A 22,590-nucleotide genomic window follows, 5' to 3' on the forward strand; every position below is an offset into this window, starting at 1 on the left:
AAGTCTCAAATTTGAGGCAATATTTTGAGACTAAAGCTAGAGACTGTTTAGTGAATAGTAACTAGTCACAAATTGAGATTTTACCACAAAATGTCTCAAATAGAGACTAGAGACTGGTTACAGAATCCCGCTATTACTATCGCTTTCCTACAGTGTCGCTCAAATATTCTAGGTTTCAGTACCGCTTAAAAAAGTTACAAACATACCTACATACAAGTGAAGCTAATAAAAGCGTATTAAAAAGCAGTGCTCTCAAAAAATTATTGGCAACGGACATCAAACTGATTTTCAGCCGTGGTAAAAGAATCAGATTATTTATAACCAGAAAAATATTTATAGTGTGAAATATGATTTTGTTTTTCGTAAAAATAAATAATAATAACAATAATTACTTTGCAAAAAAACACTATCTTGTTTCTACTATTTTGTGGTAGTAACGTATCTTCTAAAATTCAATCAATAAAGCATTTTTTTCAGAATTTTTTCACACAAAACATATTTTGAAAAGATTTTAGTCAGACGAGAGCGTATTAAAAATTAGTTTTTTATTTAAATTGCGAAACTGGTCCAGTGATCAAATATAATATCGAAAGTGTACTAAGAAAACGTGAACTAAGAGTCCTGCAATTTTCTCTTACCAATTCATACGCTCCTCTTAAATTTAATCTAATCTTCGTTTCCAACCAATCCAATATTCTTTGCCTTTTAGTAATTTATAACTGATAACAAGCAGTAGCAGTAAAGGCTCATAGTTTTCAGACTTTAAGTGTTAAAGGCAATTTGAAAAATGCGCGAAATCGTACATATACAGGCCGGACAATGTGGCAATCAGATTGGCGGTAAATTTTGGGAAGTGATATCTGATGAACATTGCATTGATGCCACAGGCACTTATTATGGCGATAGCGACCTACAACTAGAACGTATTAATGTGTATTATAATGAAGCTACTGGTGCCAAATATGTACCTCGTGCCATTTTGGTCGATTTAGAACCGGGCACTATGGACTCGGTACGTTCTGGGGCTTTCGGGCAAATCTTCCGTCCGGATAATTTTGTATTTGGTCAGTCAGGAGCGGGTAATAATTGGGCCAAGGGCCACTATACAGAAGGCGCAGAACTAGTCGACTCCGTACTTGATGTTGTACGCAAAGAGTCTGAAGGATGTGATTGTCTACAGGTGTCGAATTATATGAACCGCATATATTTGAGTATGGTAAAGACTAATGATTTTATTAATTTATAGGGATTTCAGTTAACGCATTCTCTTGGTGGTGGCACAGGCTCAGGCATGGGCACACTATTGATATCGAAAATTCGTGAAGAATATCCTGATCGTATTATGAATACATTTTCTGTAGTGCCCTCGCCTAAAGTATCCGATACTGTGGTAGAGCCATACAATGCTACTCTGAGTGTACATCAGCTGGTAGAAAACACTGATGAAACATACTGCATCGACAATGAAGCTCTATACGACATCTGTTTCCGTACATTAAAGCTAACTACGCCTACCTATGGTGACCTAAATCATCTGGTATCAGCAACAATGTCTGGAGTAACGACATGTTTACGTTTTCCTGGTCAGCTAAATGCAGATCTGCGAAAGTTGGCTGTGAATATGGTGCCATTTCCTCGTTTACATTTCTTCATGCCTGGTTTCGCTCCCTTGACCTCTCGTGGTTCGCAACAGTATCGTGCACTTACCGTACCTGAATTAACGCAACAGATGTTTGACGCTAAGAACATGATGGCTGCTTGCGATCCGCGTCATGGGCGGTATTTAACGGTAGCAGCCATATTTAGAGGGCGTATGTCAATGAAGGAAGTGGACGAACAAATGCTGAATATTCAAAATAAAAACAGCAGCTTCTTTGTGGAATGGATCCCAAATAACTGCAAAACAGCTGTTTGTGACATACCTCCACGTGGCTTAAAAATGTCCGCCACATTTATTGGAAATTCAACAGCGATTCAGGAATTGTTTAAACGAGTTTCCGAACAATTCACGGCAATGTTTAGGCGTAAAGCTTTTTTGCATTGGTACACCGGGGAGGGTATGGATGAGATGGAGTTTACCGAAGCGGAAAGCAACATGAACGATTTGGTATCGGAATACCAACAATATCAAGAAGCGACTGCTGATGAAGAGGGAGAATTCGACGAGGATGAAGAAGGAGGTGGAGATGAATAACAGTTCCCTCAGACGTAAAGATGATAGCTAATGTGTTAATTCATGAGTTTTGCTAAATTTTAACTCTGAGCGCAGAATGCAATTGTAAAATTGGATTGTAGCATACTTAATTTCTAATTTACGCCTTAGTCAGCACTTTGTGTTCATATACATATAATATTTGATTCCTCTCTGCTGTATACACCCTTTTCAGTGGAATTTATTTTTCTTGCAATCTTTTTGAATAACTTGTCAATAGAACGAAACTAAATACATAATTATGTCCAGACCAAATTGAAAAAATTAGAAAGATTTTGCATTTTGTGAGGACAAACCTTACTTCGTATATAAAGGATGTGTATATTTGTAAATCAAATTTACCGCAATCGAACTGAATTGAGTTTGAAACATTAACTTACATTTTATGCGGATATTGAACCGCTATTTATGTTTTAGCGCCAAAAAAAATCAACAAAAACAGGAAAAAAGTTAACTTCGACTGCACCACTTTATTAACTACATTTCTTAGACCAAGGGCCCTATTCCGTATATGGATTCGTAAATGTATTCTATTTGAAAATCGGATCTACTTTATAATTACGCGAAAGTTGTTCCACCCTGTGCCAGAATATAGTATATACGTACAATTTTCGCTTTTGCTTTCTACAACTCAAAAACTAACGAATATTTTATTCGAAAATTTGCTTGAAAATCCGAAAATCGGGTTACAGAATATAAAAAATTAGAATTCGAATAAATTTTTTTTGAATCGAGTTACAGAATAGGCCCCCAACTATTCTGAAAACGTAGCTGACCAACGGTTTGCATCCAGCAGAAAACGTTCTGTTAGTTCTTTCTTGATAAAGACCTACCTGTCTCAAGGTATATATTATGAAGATCTTTGTTTCGAACGTTAATTTGCTGTTTTGATCTGAACAATTTGTAGCTATACTTACAAACGTTTTTTCCAGTGTAAGAAACGTTGGGGTTAGAAACACTCGCGTAATTTGAAAAAGATTGGTAAGTTATTTACAAATTTGTTAATTGATAAAATTTGTGGTAACGAAATAGGGTAAATCATGCTTAATATAATATTTAACAATAATATATCGCCGCATGAAATGCAAAATAAAGTAACATCACTTTTCATAGGTTTACAGAAGAAGTAAAAAACCGTATAAAAATAAAACGACTTGAGATATTGAAACAAAATTTTCATACTGGTGTCTTACGTAATTAATGATCAATCTGAATTTGTATAAAACAAAAAAATTAGAAAGTTAATATTTTTTTAAATTTTAAATAAAAACACAGTTGTTCATATTAAATATTTCGTGTTATTATAAATATAATTTATATATTTCTCTGTATAGATACGAACGAGCTCAGTTTTTAAAATATCGTTTTGAAATTTCGCAAACGTCATTTTCTCTTCAAGAAGCTGCTCATTTGTCGGAACTGCCGATGTTGGAACACTATAACATATAGCTACCATACAAACTGAACGATCGGAATCAAGTTCTTGTATGGAAAACTTTCACAGTTGACAAGATATATTCACGAAATTTGGTATAGATTTTTTTAAGGCAACAATGTAATCACCGAAGAAATTTTCAGATCGATGAACTACAGCATATAGCTGCCATTCAAACTGAATGATTGGAATTAAGTTCTTGTATGGAAAACTTTGATATTTGACAAGATATATTCTCGAAATTTGATATAGAATATTTTCTAAGGTAACAATGTAATCTCCGAAGAAGATCGATTAACTACAGCATATAGCTGCCATACAAACTGAGCAATCGGAATCAAGTTCTTTTATGGAAAACTTTCACAGTTGACAAGATATATTTACGAAATTTGGTAAAGATTATTTTCTAAGGTAACAATGTAATCTCCGAAGAAATTGTTCAGATCGATTAACTACAGCATATAGCTGCCATACAAACTGAGCAATCGGAATCAAGTTCTTTTATGGAAAACTTTTTTTAAGGCAACAATGTAATCGCCGAAGAAATTGTTCCGATCGGACTACTACAGCATATAGCTGTCATACAAATTGAATGATCGGAATCATATGCTTGCATGGGAAACTTCCTCATTTGACGATATATCTTCACGAAATTTGGTATGAGTTATTGTTCCGATCGGTTAACTTTAGCATATAGCTGCAATCCGAACGATCGGAATCAAGGGAAAACTTTCGCATTTGACGTGGTATCTTCACGAAATTTGCATGGATTACTGCTTAAGGAGACAATATAATATCCAAAAAAAATTGTTCAGAACGAATTGCTATAGCATATAGCTTCCATACAAACTGAACACATAGTTACTAACAGAAATACACCTGTGAAGGGTAATTAGCTAATTTGTGGCTAATTTGTACATAGATAATACTACTACTACCATCTATATGATTTCTATTAGTTGGAACTTGTGTTTGCTTACAAAAAATGGATCATAAAGCATTTCGTGTGTTAATAAGAAGAAATCATAAAATCATAAATCAAAAAATTGTTGAAAATACTGTTGAATTTGGGAATTCCACCAGTGAAAATATATTTGCTAAGCGGGAAACACACAAAATGAGCACCGATTACAATGATGCTCTAAAGAGGCGAAAGCTCTCGCAAGTTCATAATCCAACAAAAACAACGAATAACTGATTCTGAGGAATTTTTGAGTGCTCTTTAATTGGAATAAAACCGATCTTTTGCGTCAGTGTGTGACAATAGAAACATAGCTCCACCATTTCCCAATGGAGTCCAATCGACAGTAATTCTGGACTGCACATGATGAACCGGTTCTCAAGCGTGGAAAGGCTAAAAATACGGCTGGAAAGGTTCTGACATCAGTCTATTGGGATGTACGTTGTATAATACATACTCAACGACTGATTACTTAGCCAGATATAATCTATTTCACTGCAGTTCATTTCTACTATTCCAAATACTTAGCAATTGTATTATTTTTGAGGAAGAATCTGTTAAAAATTTTACGCGTATATTCAAATGATACCTACGAACATGATTTTTGAACATATGCTTATTATGGTATTTATGAGTTGTACTAAAAAGTGTTCTATGTCCTTACCCTGGTTCTAAGCTACCTTAGACGGTTTTTGAGTTATAAATGGTATAACTAACACACGTTCTTTTATATACTTGCATAGATGTGAGGTTGTTTTCATTATTGTTTTTTTTTTTTTTTTTTTTTTTTTTTTTTTTTTTTTTTTTTTTTTTTTTTTTTTTTTTTTTTTTTTTTTTTTTTTTTTTTTTGAATAAATGAAAATATTCAAATGTTTCCTACAAACATGAATTGTGAACACGGCGAATATCGCATTCGATGGAACGATGACGTGATGATGAGATATATGACGACATTGACATAGTTCAACGAATTAAAAGACACCGGCTATGCTAGCGAGGTCATGTTGTCCGAATCGACGAAAACACACCAGCTCTGAAAATATTCGATGCACTCCCCGCCGGGTGAAGCAAAGGAAGAGGAAGACCTCCACTTCGTTGGAAGGAGCAGGTGGAGAAGGACCTGGCTTCGTTTGTAATATCCAATTGATGTCACCTAGCGAAAATAAATTTTATCCTGTCGAGATTACAGGCAATAGGCACGGCAATACAGATAGTGTGCAATAAATGTTTGCCTGTCGAGATGGCCCAATATAAGAGTGCATTGTAAATGAACAATCACCACCGCTTCTACCGTCGGTATACGTAGATATTTGCTAAAATTGGATTCTTTTTCCGTCGAAACGAGTCAGCTGACTGCTCTCTTACAACACAGGGTCGCCAATAGTAATATAATATATTTTATAGTAATTAAAAAATTAACATGAATTTATTTCAAATATTCTAAACTAACAAACTTAAGGTCGGATAAGAATAATTATACTTTTGCAACCAGTTGCTAGTTTGTTCACCTAACGGTTGTATGTATCACCTAAAACTAATCGAGATAAAAATATGGTTATATATACATATGTATATATAAATGATCAGGGTGACGAGAAAAGTTGAAATCCGGTTGACTGTCTGTCCATCCGTCCGTCCGTCCGAGCAAGCTGTAGCTTGAGTAAAAATTAAGAAATCTTGATGAAAATCGTTATGTAGGTTTCTTAGTACAAAAAAGTTCGAATTTGTAGATGGGCATAATCGGAAGACTACCACGCCCACAATTCGGCATTAATCGAAACTCTATAAAGTGCCAGGACCTAATTAAGATATAAAACTTCTTCTTCTTCTTAATTGTTGTAGACACCGCTTACGCAATTATAGCCGAGTTAACAACAGCGCGCCAGTCGTTTTTTCTTCGTTACGTGGCGCCAATTGGATATTCCAAGCGTAGCCAGGTCCTTCTCCACCTGGTGCTTCCAACGGAATGGAGGTCTTCCACTGCTTCCCCCGGCGGGTACAGCGTCGAATACTTTCAGAGCTGGAGTGTTTTCGTCCATTCGGACAATATGACCTAGCCACAGTAGCCGCTGTCTTTTAATTCGTTGAACTATGTCAATGTCGTCATATATCTCATACAGATAATCGTTCCATCGAATGCGATATTCGCCGTGGCCAAAGGGCAAAGGACCATAAATCTTTCGCAGAACTTTTCTATCGAAAACTGGTAACGTCGAGTCATCTGTTGTTATCATCGTCCAAACCTCTGCACCTTATAGCAGGACGGGAATTGCCTATTCAGTTATCCTGCGTTGAATTTCCAGGCTGACATTGTTGGTAGTGTTTACGCTGGTTCCAAGATAAACGAAATTATCCACGACTTCTTTAGTTATGACTGTCAACAGTGACGTGAGAGCCAAGCCGCGAGTGCGACGACTGTTTGTTTGATGACAGAAGGTATTTCGTCTTGCCCTCGTTCACAGCCAGACCCATGTGCTTTGCTTGCTTGTCCAGTCTTGAGAAAGCAGAACTAACGGCGCGGGTGTTGAGGCCGATGATATCAATAACATCGGCACACGCCAGCAGCTATACACTCTTTTAAAAGATTGTATCTCCAGCAGCAGATTGAAGAAGTCGCACGATAGGGAATCGCCTTATCTGAAACCTCGTTTGGTATCGAACGGCTCGGAGAGGTTCTCCCCGATCCTGACGGAGCTTTTGGTGTTGTTCAACGTCAGTTTACACAGCCGTATTAGTTTTGCGGGGATACCAAATTCAGACATCGCAGCATAAAAGCAGCTCTTTTTCGTGCTATCGAAAGCAGCTTTGAAATCGACGAAGAGATTGTGTAAGTCGATTCTCCTTTCACGGGTCTTTTCCAAGATTTGGTGCATCGGTTGTTGATTTGCCAGGTCTAAATTCACACTGATAAGGTCCAATCAGTTCGTTGACGGTGGGCTTTAATCTTTTACACAATACGCTCCATAGAATCTTATACGCTATGTTGAGAAGGCTTATCCCACGGTAGTTGCCGCAAATTATGAGGTCTCCCTTTTTGTGAATTGGACAGAGCACACTTAAATTCCAATCGTTGGGCATGCTTTCATCCGACTATATTTTACAAAGAAGCTGATGCATGCTCCTTATCAGTTCTTCGCCGCCGTGTTTGAAGAGCTTGGTGGTCAATCCATCGGACCCCGCTGCTTTGTTGTTCTTCAGACGAGTAATTGCTATTCGAACTTCTTCATGGTCCGGCAATGGAACGTTATCGATTGGGGAATCGGTTTCGCCTTCTCCTGGCGTTGTATGTTTACTGCCATTCAGCAGGCTGGAGAAGTGTTCCTCCTTTAAGTATGCTCTGGGCATCGGTGACTAGATCACCTTTAGGGGTCCTACAAGAGTATGCTCCGGTCTTGAAACCTTCTGTTAGCCGCCCCATTTTTTCGTAGAATTTTCGAGCGTTACCCCTGTCAGCCAGCTTATCAAGCTCTTCATACTCACGCATTTCGGCCTCTTTCTATTGCTGTCTGAAAATGCGTCTCGCTTCCCTCTTCAACTCTCGATATCTCGATTGTAACATTGCGAGGTAGGCAGTTTGTTTTCTCTCCGCTGCGACACGGCACTCCTCGTCGTACCAGCTGTTCTTTTGCGTTTTCCGAAAACCAATGGTTTCAATTGCAGCTATACGTAAATAGTTTAAAATGCCGTCCGACAGTTCAAAAACGGGGTCTTTCAGCCGAGGCTGTTTTGTCTTCTTCATTTTTATGTGGCGGGTCCCACACCCAGCGCAAAACCCTGTGCAGGGGATATTTTACCTTCTCACTTTAGCTCGTCGTCAAACGGATGTTCTTAAGCTACCCAGAGCTGCTTGAGCCATATATGTATAAAAGAATCGTTTCTGGCCATTCCCAAGTGAATGGCGATCAGAGAACTTTCCTCACTTTCTACACTCCATCCTATGAAATAAATATCATTGTCAATATTAAATTTATGATTTTAATTAGTATATAATATTTATGCCACAATTATTATATAGTAGTCCAAAAATATAAACTCTTATATTTCCCAGAAATACATTTCTAAAATAAATCGTTCTCCTTTTTTATTTTCCACATAAAATATTTAAATTCATATCAACTGCTTCAGTGTACGGTTTTGCGTGAGAGACTAAATGAACTATAAGTACATATAATATAAGAAGGGAATGTTTAAGTAAAGATGGGTACATACGCAAGAATGATTGCAATTGATAACAATATGATTGTACATAATATGATTATTCTACTTGCATTATTATTCAAGATCTTGTGTTTTGCTTGATAACCCTACAAAATTTATACTAAATATGAGCCACTTGTCGAAACGTAAGTAAAATATAAATATATTAATTTGACGTTTAACATGCACTGGAGAACGTTAAATACTATAGACGTTCTCTGCATACACAACATTTGTATATACTCTTAGAGATTATGCGATTGGTTCTACTTCAATTGAAAGTTGGTGAAGATAAATCGTCGAACATACATAATGCTATTGACAAAATTGCTCAAGCTGTACATGAATATAAACCTCGCATGGTAACTTTGCCTGAATGTTTTAATTGTCCTTATGGTACCAAATACTTCAGGAAATACTCTGAAACAATACCAGATGGTTACACTTCACAGCAGCTTTCTGCCTCTGCAAAGACTCATGGTATTTATATTATTGGAGGTACCATACCTGAGCTAGGTGAAAATGATCGCATTTACAATACTTGTACTATTTGGGATCCTACTGGAAAATTGATTGCGAAATATCGTAAAATGCATCTTTTTGATATTGATATTGAAGGAGGAATTCGCTTCAAAGAGTCGGAAACCTTAACTGCGGGTACCGATTTTACTGTGGTAGATGTAGACGGTCATAAAATTGGTGTTGGTATCTGCTATGATATTCGTTTTGAAGAATTGGCCCGAGTATATCGGAACGAAGGTAGTTCTCCAACACTATGTATATACATATATATATGTATATATGTGTACATATTATCTAAATAATTTTATATACTCTAATTAAAGGTTGTGAGATGATAATCTACCCCGGTGCATTTAATATGACTACAGGTCCCTTACATTGGGAGCTTTTGCAACGTTCGCGAGCCAACGACAATCAATTGTATGTTGTAACGACATCGCCTGCTCGTGATGAAAATGCTGAATATGTGGCTTGGGGTCACTCAACTGTAGTTAATCCGTGGGGGCAAATTTTAAAAAAAGCTACTTATAGCGAAGATTTAATTTCAGTTGATATTGGTAAGAAAATATATAGAATACGTGTATGTATATGTATCAGAATTACAGTGAGAAGTTTCCAGATTTTTCAATCGTAGACCAAGTTCGTGCACAAATTCCAACATTCAAACAGCGCCGCTTGGACATGTATGTAACAACACGTTTAAAATAAAATGTTGTATGGAGGTGGTTTTGCTCTTGTTTGATATGTCTTAATTCTGAATAATAATAAATTTTCCCAATTGTGAAATTACATTGGTAATGAGATAAATTTATACTAAAGCTGGCCGAGCTGTATAAACGCAAATCTTCTACATATACATATGTATATCAATAGGTAAGAAACCTGCATACCAAGTTTCATCAAGATATCTCAATTTTTTTCAAGCTTTCATGGACAGACGGACAGACAGGCACTCACCGTATTTCAACTCTTATCGTCATCCTGATCCTTTATACTTATATACGTATATAATTCTGTACATATACACCCAACTCTTTTTTTTAGACGGATTTGAAGTTAAAGGGTTGAAAAAAAAATTTGGTAAAGAAATTTTAATCTGATACATTTTCAAATTCACTGTCTTGTAATTTACCCCTTATTCGATAACTCTTACCTACCCATTTTGTTCGCATGTATGTATATAAAATATTGTTTAATTAAAGTGTTAAAAGTTTATTACCTCGTAATATTTTATCAAATGTTCGTGCTATCAATTAGGATTAGGATAGGGCAAGGATTTTGGAAAAATGGGAATGAAATACCGAAATCTGTCGAAAGTTACCATCGGATAATTTGGATATCTCCAGTGATGATACCGACTTGTTCAGTTCGTAGCAAACAATTGCGCTTATTATCAAGTAGCGACGAATAATTATGTAGTTATGTCAATATTTTTTCTTTATTTCCATTAAAATATTTCTGTTCTTAATTCTGGATTAACAGATTTCTTTAGTTTTTCGCTTGTTCTGCTGTACTCTGTAGCAACATATTACTAGAGTATAAAATATATACATATGTATATCCATACGAATATTACAAATGAGAATGTAAGCACATACATGTTTTTGTTACTTCACACCGAAATCACGTAACCGATCATCATGGAACTTAATTCCAAATTTAGTACAAATGAAATTAAATGCAGAATGAACTAATTTATTAAAAATACTATATTCAAGCATTAAATATCGCATGTCAATGAAATTTGAAGATAGGTTAAAAACATTTTCATCGCGATGTTAAACTTGAATTTAAGTATGTTATTTAAGTATGTGCCATACAAAATCTATGAGATTGAGGAATATTCCGGTACGTAGAACCGGCTGTCGTGGGAACTGTTTATTAATTATTAATAAACAATTAACTAGGTGTATTTATTCCACTATATGGTCGCTGGACTTGTCCAAAAAGAGCTTTTATCGCTTCATCCGTAGCCATTAAAGGCTGACTAATGAATTGTAAAGACTTTACTGCATATTTTTCAGCATCACAAAGAGGATTTTTACTAGTGCTCAAAATATCTATGTCACCTTCGGGAATTCCAACGCCAGAGTGCAGTACCATTTGATGTACGATATTTAAATTTTCGGCACTAAGGTTAATTACATCAGTACTTGGAAGGTTTAGATAACGTATCTTTGCAACAAATTTTAAATTTTTTAAGATTTCTAACTGCATTTCTCGGATTTGATGTGTTGCGTGGAGTAATCGCTTAGTGGATTCTTCAAGTATTTGGTTCTTCTGTATTAGATCAGCTTTCCATCGCGCTAGTTCTTCTACCATAACGCTACTAGCAAGAAATTTGGAACGCCACACTTCACACTGGCTCGCAAGAAACTCAATTTGCTCCTAGATTAAATGTTCACTTTTTTAGATTTATTTTGAATACGAAGCTAGTATATTTAAAATAAACGTACCGTATGTGTTGTTAAATTTTTCGCGGTATCTAACAACGCGCGTGCCAACTGAAGTTTGTCTTCTGTGAGCACATTAACATGTGACTGCATATCTTCGCCTACAGATGCTACTAACAAATTTTTTAATTCAGAATTAACTTGGGTTTGAAATCTAAATTGTCCTTGGTAATAATCTCGTTCCTCCGTAATTTTTCTGAGTTCTTCTCTTAGTTTCTCAAATTTAACATCCAAAGAACTATTACCACAATATTCCTCGCTGTTCTTATCGCCTAATTCTTTGGAACGCATTGTTGACATTTGACTTACAAGTACTCCAATATCTAAATTGTTTTTATTTTTCATCGCTGTTTTTGGGCGTGGAGTAGATACGATGGAACTTGTTGCGCCTGTATATGGCTCATATGGTATAAATTTTGGAGGTTTATTTTTCGTATGTGTACCCTTGGTTTTGGCTGATTTGACTAAATGAGGAATCATTTGAATCAATTTACCTCCTGGTAACACTGGTGCAAGACTACATGGTCCTTCGTATCGGCGATAAAGTGTTTGCAGACCAGAATGTAGGAGTTGGTCGTTTAGGCATGTTGAACTGTTATTTGTGGATTTATGAACATTTTCTTGTATGGTAGCACTAGTTGGTCGACGAACGGCATAACGGAATTTGACATTTGCTTCCTTACACGTATTAGTTTGTTCTTCCATTCCGTCGCCACTGGTTCTGAGTCGCTCCAAAACGCCATTTGAAATTTCCATTTCGCTTTCTAAAAGTTCAAAAAATTTTAACGATATTAAAGATTTAGTAGAGGATCTGTTTGTATATGCAATATAGATAAATTACTAATTTGGACAATATATGAGATAAATTAATTGCAAATCGTCGAAATCTCACTCAATGATGTCAAATTGTAGAAAAGAATGTCAAGTATAGGAAGTTCGATTATAGATAGTGTTGCAAAGTTTAGAATTTGAAAAAATTAAAGCAAAGAATACTAAATTATTAATTTTAAAATTTAATGTTTTCTATTTAAATAATACTTTGTTTATTATCTATTTAATAATATATCTTGGAATTTACGTTATTTAATTTCAAATGTAAAGAATATATTTATATTAGAGTATATATTATATTATATTTATATTAGAAAAAGAATCGCATAAATGCTATTAGTTTCTGATTACTATTATACGCTGTGGCCAGACATGCAAGAAATTTGGTGCGATTAAGAATTACCAAAAATATACGAAGTATATTGTGTATAGCGATTTCAATAAAAAAATTACTTGCTTGCTATATACATTTAAAAACCGTTGTGGCTAGATATGTTTTGCTTGTGAATACCGAATTGCGTAGCCATCACAACTAATCCATTAAACACAATGAAGGAGGCAGACGACAGCATCTGCCACATATTAAAACAGACTGGGGTACAATTACGTAGACAACAGACCGACTTCACAGCAGCAGCCTTGCAGTTACCAATATCGCCATATTAAATATGTTTCTAATATTGCCAAAGGCTAGAAATAAAAATAATAAATTACAATGTATTACCTGATCAAAGTATTCTTTATATAAGAAATCCATGTCGACTATTTGCATAAGCAGAAAAAATTACCAGATTGAAAATCAATAAATGTACGAGTATAATAGCAAGATCGCTGGGAATTCTTTGGTGAATTTCGCATCCACTACAATACCTACAATTGATTAGCGCTGATCGAAATCATGTGCTCATAAACAGCGACAGACTTCAAGCGACATCTGACAAATATTACAATACATAAGTTCTTAAGGACACAGTTATGTCGTCGTGTAGCTGTCTGAATAACTGTATCCTTAAGAACGTGTGTATTTTAATATTTGACAAATTTCGCTTGAATTCTGTCGATCTCAATTTGTTCAGCAGTCAGCGTCTTCTATGCAGGCACCTTTACGTGGCATCTCGACAAAATAAAATCTATGTCTTACTAACTGGCTATTGCTATAATTTTTCTGTAAATTAATTATTAAACTAAATATTAATTTTTTGGAATAATGTTATTTTGAAAATGTACTTTATTTTTATAACATAACACAACCATCTTAATACTCGCTCTTCTAAATTGCATAATACCGAAATGAAAATGCCGTCGGCATATGTGCAAATGGGATATGTTGCCTTTTCGAAATTTTCATAGAAATGAAAATGCGCCGTCAAACTGCTGAAGTGATAGCTTATTGCTTACAATATATATCAAACTAATTAGTATTCAATATATTGTAAGCAATAAGCAATGTGGAGTGTCCACAGGCAATAGGCACGGCAATACAGTTAGTAAGAGATAGATTTTATCCTGTTGAGATGCCCCGTTACGTTTAGCTTTCAATAATTGGCAATATATATATCCATCTTGCGCGATTATGGTAATGCTCTTGGTGAAAACACCGGATAACTAACTATACAATTATTAAAAATTACCTAAAACATTGTCCATTATATTACTAAATTTTGTTCCCAAGCTAATAAATTATGTTAATTTCACAAATTTAAAAAAGGTTTGTATATTAGTTCACAATCTACTTGCTGTTGGAGAGTTTTTCTATGGTTTTGTTTCACATTCTATAAGTATTACGACACACGAAGTTTTATAGTGTAATTTGTTTTTGTAGCAATTATCACACCCTAAGCCGAAAAAAGTAATGGTAAAAGGGCAAATACCTGTTCGGCTACAAAAATCTTCCGCTGTGAACATAGTCTAAAATCCAAAATATTGAAATGACATTTCTTCCTAAAATAATAAATATATACTATAGAATGCACACAGTTAAACAATTTGATCATGAGTTTTGTTGACATTAGCTCACATTTTCGTCCTTAAGGTAGTTATTTGCAGATGATGGCTATCGTTACAAAAAATATATAATTGTCAATTGTTTTGGGGATATTGGTTATACTAGAAAATAATATTATGTCGTCTAAAAAAATCGATATAATCGGTAAAATCGAGTTAATTGAACCTACAACCGGAAAACTATTTTTCGAGCACAAAACTGAATTAATTTTCTGCCAACCACATTTAATAGCTTTAAAATCGCTATCATTAGACCGTTTGGAGGAAATGCAACGTAAAATATCGCGACAATTACAAGAGAAACTCATTGATGATCCTAGTGTAAATAACATTCACAAACGTGTCTAAAATAGAAAAGCTGTCCTTCGTTAAATTGTTATAACAAACCTATAAGATAAGACCCTAAAATGGCACACTTACTTTTATTAGCGGTCGTAGCAGCTTTACTACTTGCTGGATTTTTGCTCTTTCGGTATGGAAACATTCCTCGTCAACACATTATTGTAACATTGTCGGTGTTGATGGCGTGGTGCTTTTCGTTTCTTATTGTCTTCACTATACCACTTGATGTCACAAATGTAAGTACATATTGAATTTAACTTACATATATACATATGTATTTACGTTTTGCCTTTGAATTCAAGACTTTATACCGACAATGTCTCCAAGAAAATAATGATATGGGAACATCGATGGCATCTGAAGATTTCAATAACTCAAAAATTGAAATCACATCAGAAACAAATTCACATTGTCAGGCTCCATGGGGCATGATTCCTGATGATGTTTTTCCAAATTTGTGGAGAATAATATATTGGTCGTCACAGTTTCTTACTTGGTTAATTATGCCGCTTATGCAGTCATATTTGAAAGCGGGCGATTTTACCATTAAAGGAAAATTAAAATCTGCTCTTGTTGAGAACGCTATTTATTACAGTTCATATCTGTTCATATGTGGCGTTCTGTTGATTTATATAGCTGCTAAGGGTGTCTCTTTGGATTGGCAAAAACTAAAAGCCATCGCATCTTCAGCATCTAACACTTGGGGCTTGTTCCTACTAGTGCTGCTACTTGGTAAGTAATGAACACTATAGCATGAGATTTATATGAAATATTTATTTAAAACACTATAGCATGAGATTTATAGGCTACGCGCTCGTCGAAGTCCCTCGCTCTCTATGGAATAATGCAACGCCTGGTTTTACATTACAATACGCTTATTTTAAATTAGCGAAATTAAGCTCGAGCAAAGCAGAGGCGGAGGAGAATGTAGATGATGTATTGGAGTCTCTACAAGGTATAAATCGTGCTATCCCTAATGGTTATGAGCTACGTTCACGTGTAGAAACAATACTCCGCAAAGTACCAACTGAACTTATTGAGCGTGCGACCCGCAACTATAATCGTGGGGTTAGTATCGGAGACACTCCTACAATTGTACCAACAGAAAAGACATTAATACGGATTCATAAGCAAGTTATTAAGTCGTTGCAGACATTACAACGTAGTGAATCCCTTTGGAGTGTGCAGGTAGAGAAAGTATTGTACTTGGAAGATATATCACGAAATATGCATTCGACAGATAGAATATTCAAATCAGAGTTTCCTTCTCAGCGTTCTCAATTATGTAGAATCCTTTATAGCCCCTCATTACATTGGTATTGGGAGTGCTTTTGTAAAAAACACTTTTTGAAAGCTCTTTCCATAGTGGCCACAATCATGTCCTTAATGGTCGTGTGGAGTGAACTGACATTTTTCAATCGACAACCAGTACTTTCTATATTTGCTCAGGTTATAAATATTGCAAAGTATAATTATAAATTCTTTACTATCGAATTATTTTCAATGATTGTGTTATGCTATCTATTCTATTGTACTTATTCTACGATTTTGCGCATACGTTTTTTAAATCTTTATTACTTGGCACCACATCATCAAACAAATGAGCATAGTTTAATTTTTAGTGGCATGCTCTTATGTCGATTAACACCACCAATGTGTCTCAATTTTCTCGGTCTAATTCACATGGATTCACATATAATTGAAAAGGTAAACTATTTTCTTATAATTTAATTGAAGGAACTAAATAGCTGATTGCTTTGCAGAGAATACTCGAAACATACTATACCCAAATAATGGGACACATGGACGTTTTAAGCATAATTTCCGACGGTTTTAACATTTACTTTCCTATGTGTATGTTGGCATTTTGCCTGGCTACTTGGTTTAGTTTGGGTAGTCGCATTTTGAATACTATGGGGTTTCAACAATTCCTTCAAAATGAAATCATTGCCACAGAGTTGGTTCAAGAAGGCAAAGTTTTGATTGCGAGGGAAAGACGTCGTCGTCTACGTGCAGAGGATACGATGTCACGACGTAGAGACCCAACATCTGTTACGAATGAATATATAGCTAAATATCGTAATTTAGCTGGAACCACCGCGCAAGTTGGTTCAATTGGACCGTTACGCACACCAACGGATGGACTTTTGTGTGATGGAGAGCGAATAGGATATGAAACTGTTGCACCATCCTCAAACGCTCGTATCTCACCAATTGGGGTGCCGCGCAGTCTATCAGAAGAAATAAATGAACGCTTCGGTGTTAGTACTCACCTGGAAATTGGTTTTAAGGGCTCCTCAAGGCCCTTAAATAACATCGAAAAGAATTCAGATAGTTTGAAAGACGTTACGGATGAACGTATAAGATCCCCGCTTCGGGGTCTTTTCGATGATGTTTGATAAATAGTAGAAAAATACTATAAATAAAACTAATAAAGCTAGTTTTAAATAGGTGGTTTATTATATTCTATGGAGAATTGAATGGCAATGCTGCTACTAATTAAAATGCTTTAATCATTACTATGCTCAAAAATAAGCAGAAGTTATTCTTTCAATCCAATATAAATGACACTCGGTTTAAATATTTGCAGTTTTATTTATGTGTAATTAGGTTAGGTTAGATGGCTGATCGAAGATCGCACGTGGACTGGTATATGTATTCCTTTGTCAAGCCATAGAAAAGAATAACTCTTGTGTTCGAACTTACATATTAGCATAATGCTTAGTAACCAATACAAATTTGCATAGGCGTTTAATTTCAACTCGCGCTAGTTCGGTGGAATATCTGAAAGTATGCGCTCCCAAGTGCTTAAGTCTTGACCTCCCAAACGAAGGACTGTCAAGAAGGTAGTGTTGTATTGTTTACACCTACTATTTTTCCATACAGCTTTTGCAATAATTAAATTTACTGAGATTCTGCTATGACTCCGAACCTATAACAGTATTATCACAAATTGTGTCTATTGATATCGAGGTTAGGCACTCCTGGAGTAGCAAATCTACTGCTACCGTAATGCCTGCAAGAGAGCTCCTCACAGTAAACCCCTTCACCAGTCTTACCCCCCCAGCTTTGACATATCCGCAAAGAAGTTCACTGCCCCTGTCCTTCAACGGCTACTTCCTACTCATATTTCCCTCGTCAGTAATAAGTGATCGAGCCAGATGATCACCTTTGCCAATGGCTCCTCTACAGCAGTATACGGCAATCGATGCATTTTTTGCTCTTTCTTTGATATTTGGTTTTCATGAAAGATTCCTATTGAGGAGGAGACTTAAGTATTTCACTCTATCCGCCGTTTGCAGACGGATATCTATATTTACGGCAGCGGTGCTTCCGAGATCTTATATCTTCTAGTAAATAAAACAATTTCGGTTTTACTTGGGTTGATATCGAGACCACTTCCGACCGTCCAATTGGTTACGACGTTGAGATACCCCTACGTCATTTTCATACCCAAAGTAAGTAAGTAAGTAAAGTAAGTATTCCTTGGCCAAGTCCTACAGGCCGATTAGTCTAACGTCCTTCCTACTGAAGACTATGGAAAAGATCATAGACCACAATATAAGATCGACGGCGCTGAAGAGCGCACCCCTGCATGCTGCTCAGCATGCATACAGAGCGGGAAGATCCACCAGTACGGCTCTGTACCAGCTGACCTCGGAGATAGAGAGTTCACTGGAGAAAGGGGAGGTGATGTTATGTGCCTTCTTAGACATCGAAGGTGCCTTMGACAATACATCTCATAAGAGTGTAGCCAGGGCGATGGAAAGAAGAAATGTGGCAGCACCGGTGCGCAGATGGATAGAGGCCGTGCTGTGCACCAAGATCGCCGAGACCAGGGCAGGCGGAACAAAGATCCGCCTGGGAGCGACAAGAGGCTRTCCACAGGGAGGTGTGCTATCACCTCTACTATGGAGCCTTGTCGTGGATGAACTATTAGCATTGCTAACTGCCAATGGAATCCGCTGCCATTGGTATGCGGACGACATTGTGATAATAGCAAGAGGCAAATTTGAAGATACCCTCTGTGACCTAGTGCAAAGGGGTGGTGCAGAGGAGTGGAACAGAACATCAACACCTCAAGGCGCAGGTCCCTACCCGGCTGGGGGGCAGAGAGATCGAGATGACTAGCAAGGTCAAATACTATTAGCATTGCTAACTGCCAATGGAATCCGCTGCCAGGGGTATGCGGACGACATTGTGATAATAGCAAAAGGCAAATTTGAAGATACTCTCTGTGACCTAGTGCAACGGGGTCTAAATCTGGCAAAGGGGTGGTGCAGAGGAGTGGAACTGAACATCAACCCCTCAAAGACAACCGTAGTCCCTTTCACAAGGCGCAGGTCCCTACACGGCTTGAGGAACCTCGCACTGGGGGGCAGAGAGATCGAGATGACTAGCAAGGTCAAATACCTGGGCTTTACGCTGGATTCYACCCTGCGGTGGAAGCAGCATGTGAACCAAACGCTAGTCAAAGCTACAAAASCATTAATGGTGTGCAAACGGCTGGCGGGTAAATCCTGGGGCTGCAAGCCAAAGATCGTTAGGTGGTTGTACACCATGATTGTGCGACCRATAATTACTTACGGGGCGGTGTCCTGGGCCTCTGTAACGTCGCAGGCTTCGGTGGTTAACCGAAAATCGAAGCTTCAGCGGCTAGCATGCGTTTGCATGACGGGCGCTATGCGAACCTGTCCGACGGCAGCTTTGGAGGTCCTGCTGGAACTTACACCAATCCATATAATGATAGGTCAAGTAGCCAAGCACTCACTTCTGCAGATAACAGCAGAGAGGTGCGACAAAGGCAAGATAATCTCGTCCCAGATGATGGAGAGGATACGTGACGACATTCCTATCGCCCTTCTCCCAAGGGACCGGATTACGAAATCAACTCACTTCACGAAAAGGTTTAAGGTTACCCTCGGGAGCAAGAGTGAGTGGARCGACCCCGCTCTTGAGCAAATGCTAAGGGATAGTACATTGAGGTGGTACACCGACGGCTCAAAAACGTCGGAAGGAATAGGTGCGGGTATTGTAAGCCCGCGTACAAAGCTCTCCATTCCGATGGGAAGCTTTCCAAATATTTTTCAGGCTGAAGTCCTGGCTATAAGCCGGTGTACAGAGATAAATCGATCTCTTCCTACGAGATCAAATCGCTTTTGGTGCAGGAGTGCAGAGAACGATTGAACAATCTAGCTACAAAGAACCGGGTGCACCTAATCTGAGTCCCCGGCCACAGGGGCATAGCCGGAAACGAACTGGCTGACGAGCTAGCCCGCTCCGCAGCCTCCACCAGTATGAGTGAGTGGGTCCCCACACTCTGAAGGAGCTGCTCCGCAAGGAAGAAAGAGAGTGCAGGGAAAGGTATTGGCAGCGAGCGCACGGTATGCGTCATGCCAAGCTGCTAGTTGGGGGGTATAACCAAAAWAGATTTAAATCGTTAATCAACCTCCCAAGAAACAAACTTAGGATCCTGGTTACATTCTATACCGGCCACTGCAAGCTGAAAAGGCACTTAACTAACATGGGCCTATCATCCTGCGCCAACTGTCGGTTTTGCGACAGGGACCCTGAAAGGCCCTTGGAGCCATGTTTCCAGATAGGGATCATACTGAAAAATACTGAACTTCGTCAATATACTGGGGCTAAGCGAGTCCCTGTGAGTTAGGAGAGGGCACAATAGACCTATGGTCGCAGTGCATTCCTCAGTTATCTATCTATCTATCTACCCCTACGTCAGCTTAGGCATAGGCAATCACCCGGCAGCCACGGTCCTCAAGTTCTTTAAACAAGTCGTTAAAAACTTAGGGGTACCCCTATTCACATTTCGTCACACGCGCGCACAGAAGACTGGGAATGAGGTGTTCGATGTTTGACCCCAAGACCGTCCAGAGCAGTAACGATTTCCTCCGACAGGACGTTATTGAAAGCTGTGATACCGCCTTTGCGTTTTGGAGGTTAATCTAGAGGAATCTTATCCTTCAGGCTCTCCTCCGCGTTAGTTCAGCGCCCATGTCGTGCTCGATCCGCACCTCCTCAAACAGCTTTTCGATGCTGAGGACGGAGTCGCCGATTGACGAACCACACCCAGAAATATCGACGTCCGAGTGACGCTGGTGGTTTGACCATCGCCGGCTATCGTACCTATCCTATCTGCAATCAATTGCAGATGGTTGCCTTGGTATTAGTGAGTCCCGAAGGACTCCGCATTTAGCAGAATCAGCGTTTGCCGATATAGTTTCTCTGTTCTCTCCAGCCGTATTACCCTCCAGCCATGTGTGGGTAGTAAGGGATCTGAAGACTTCCTCAATCTCACTAGCAGAGGAAGGTTCAGCTGGCAGCCTCGGCGGAAGATGACAAGTGACTGCCCGTCAGTCCGTGCAATAAGCTTTGAAAATTGCCTGTGTTCTGGGTAACTTTAATTTAAGCAAAATCGTCTGGTCTAGTTTTTCCTATAGTCCTGCTCTTATTACCTCCAATTTACCGTCTTCTCAGGAGTTAATTCTCATCGATAACTTGCTTAGTCTCAATCTGATTCAAATCAACTCTTATTCAAATAGTCTGCATCGATTTCTAGACTTAAGTGTTTCTTAGTGATAATTTAAAATTTAGGTTTCTCGATGGATTCTCTACAATTACTCCAGCCACCATTCATCATTCTCCGCTAGCATTTGAGGTGGATACTTATCTTTTCGCTCCTGTTAAAGCTACTGGTGGGCCTGGTTTTAATTTTGTATATTGTGATTTTGAACGACTCAATAATCTCCTCGATGACATTAAATGGGATGATCTACTTTCGGGACTAGATACAGCTAATAGTTTCGCGCTTTTTAAGAAATCAATTCAGGAATTTTGTCATTATAATATCCCACTCAAACATATACAACCATATAAGTTGCCTTGGTACACTAGGAACCTCAAACGTTTAAAAAATCTTAGAAATAAATACTATAAAAAGTTCTCTTCAACTAAATCTCACGTTTCCTTTGTTCAATATCAGCACTATACAAAACTGTTTAATGAATTGGACAAGTTTCTCTATAAAAGGTTTATTAATAGTACGGAGTCTACAATTAAGTCGAACCCTAACTTCTTTTGGAACTTTGTAAAATCTAGAAAAGCGTGTTCGGCTATTTCCTCTGCATTACGGTGGGGTGATAAGTCAGCATGCACCCCTGGCAAAATCTCCAACTTGTTTGCTGAATTTTTCAAATCGAATTATACCCACGGTGATCCTGGTATTAGTCCCACTTTTTCAGCTAATAATTTCCCTTCCATAAATTTTGGCACACTGCGTCTTTCACAGGATGATATTGCCAAAGCTATTTGTGATATTAAGTCTTCCTCCAAATTGGAATTGGATGGGCTTCCACCTGTACTTATTAAAAATTGTACTGCTTTGGTGTATCCTCTCATGTTCATCTTCAATAAGTCTCTCTCCTCTGGGACTTTTATTTCTGCCTGGAAATTGACACGCATTACCCCTATTCTTAAAGGTGGTAGAAAAGACGTAGTCTCCAAAAACAGGCTTATCTCTAAACTTTCTACAGCTTGGAAAATTTTTGAGTCTTCTGTTAAAAATAAATTATTTTTTGCAGTAAAATCAATAATTAATGTCAATCAGCATGGGTTT

General features: G+C 37.6%; 5 protein-coding genes across 10 annotated transcripts; 4 read left to right on the forward strand and 1 right to left on the reverse strand.

Moving 5' to 3' along the window:
• The first annotated feature begins 489 nt into the window (after positions 1 to 489).
• LOC108966295 (tubulin beta-2 chain) lies at positions 490 to 2,476 on the forward strand. Its single transcript, XM_018929106.1, has 2 exons — positions 490 to 1,180; positions 1,247 to 2,476. Exons 1-2 carry the CDS (start codon positions 788 to 790, stop codon positions 2,192 to 2,194), a joined length of 1,341 nt encoding a protein of 446 aa, XP_018784651.1. The 5' UTR covers positions 490 to 787; the 3' UTR covers positions 2,195 to 2,476.
• Positions 2,477 to 8,801: 6,325 nt separating this feature from the next.
• LOC108966303 (omega-amidase NIT2-B) lies at positions 8,802 to 10,234 on the forward strand. Its single transcript, XM_018929136.1, has 4 exons — positions 8,802 to 8,951; positions 9,055 to 9,564; positions 9,651 to 9,884; positions 9,947 to 10,234. The coding sequence occupies exons 1-4, from the start codon at positions 8,933 to 8,935 to the stop codon at positions 10,033 to 10,035; spliced, it is 852 nt and encodes a 283-aa protein (XP_018784681.1). The 5' UTR covers positions 8,802 to 8,932; the 3' UTR covers positions 10,036 to 10,234.
• Positions 10,235 to 10,523: 289 nt separating this feature from the next.
• On the reverse strand, positions 10,524 to 13,298 carry LOC108966302. 6 transcript variants are annotated; one of them, XM_018929129.1, is made up of 3 exons: positions 13,069 to 13,298; positions 11,784 to 12,544; positions 10,524 to 11,715 (listed from the first exon to the last, which is right to left on the reverse strand). In XM_018929129.1, the coding sequence occupies exons 1-3, from the start codon at positions 13,079 to 13,081 to the stop codon at positions 11,227 to 11,229; spliced, it is 1,263 nt and encodes a 420-aa protein (XP_018784674.1). In that variant the 5' UTR covers positions 13,082 to 13,298; the 3' UTR covers positions 10,524 to 11,226. The 6 variants fall into 6 exon arrangements, with proteins under 6 accessions (XP_018784674.1, XP_018784680.1, XP_018784678.1 ...); XM_018929135.1 differs by having other exon boundaries at positions 13,080 to 13,296; XM_018929133.1 differs by having other exon boundaries at positions 13,065 to 13,296.
• A 1,244-nt stretch (positions 13,299 to 14,542) lies between these two features.
• LOC108966307 lies at positions 14,543 to 14,986 on the forward strand. The gene has a single exon (XM_018929147.1). The coding sequence runs from the start codon at positions 14,733 to 14,735 to the stop codon at positions 14,961 to 14,963; it is 231 nt and encodes a 76-aa protein (XP_018784692.1). The 5' UTR covers positions 14,543 to 14,732; the 3' UTR covers positions 14,964 to 14,986.
• An 11-nt stretch (positions 14,987 to 14,997) lies between these two features.
• LOC108966306 (LMBR1 domain-containing protein 2 homolog) lies at positions 14,998 to 17,538 on the forward strand. The gene is made up of 4 exons (XM_018929146.1): positions 14,998 to 15,193; positions 15,260 to 15,689; positions 15,763 to 16,664; positions 16,721 to 17,538. The coding sequence occupies exons 1-4, from the start codon at positions 15,023 to 15,025 to the stop codon at positions 17,354 to 17,356; spliced, it is 2,139 nt and encodes a 712-aa protein (XP_018784691.1). The 5' UTR covers positions 14,998 to 15,022; the 3' UTR covers positions 17,357 to 17,538.
• Positions 17,539 to 22,590: the final 5,052 nt, after the last annotated feature.

This window comes from Bactrocera latifrons, unplaced genomic scaffold, assembly GCF_001853355.1.
Source record: "Bactrocera latifrons isolate USDA-ARS-PBARC rearing strain unplaced genomic scaffold, ASM185335v1 scaffold_158, whole genome shotgun sequence".
Lineage (NCBI taxonomy): Eukaryota > Metazoa > Arthropoda > Insecta > Diptera > Tephritidae > Bactrocera > Bactrocera latifrons.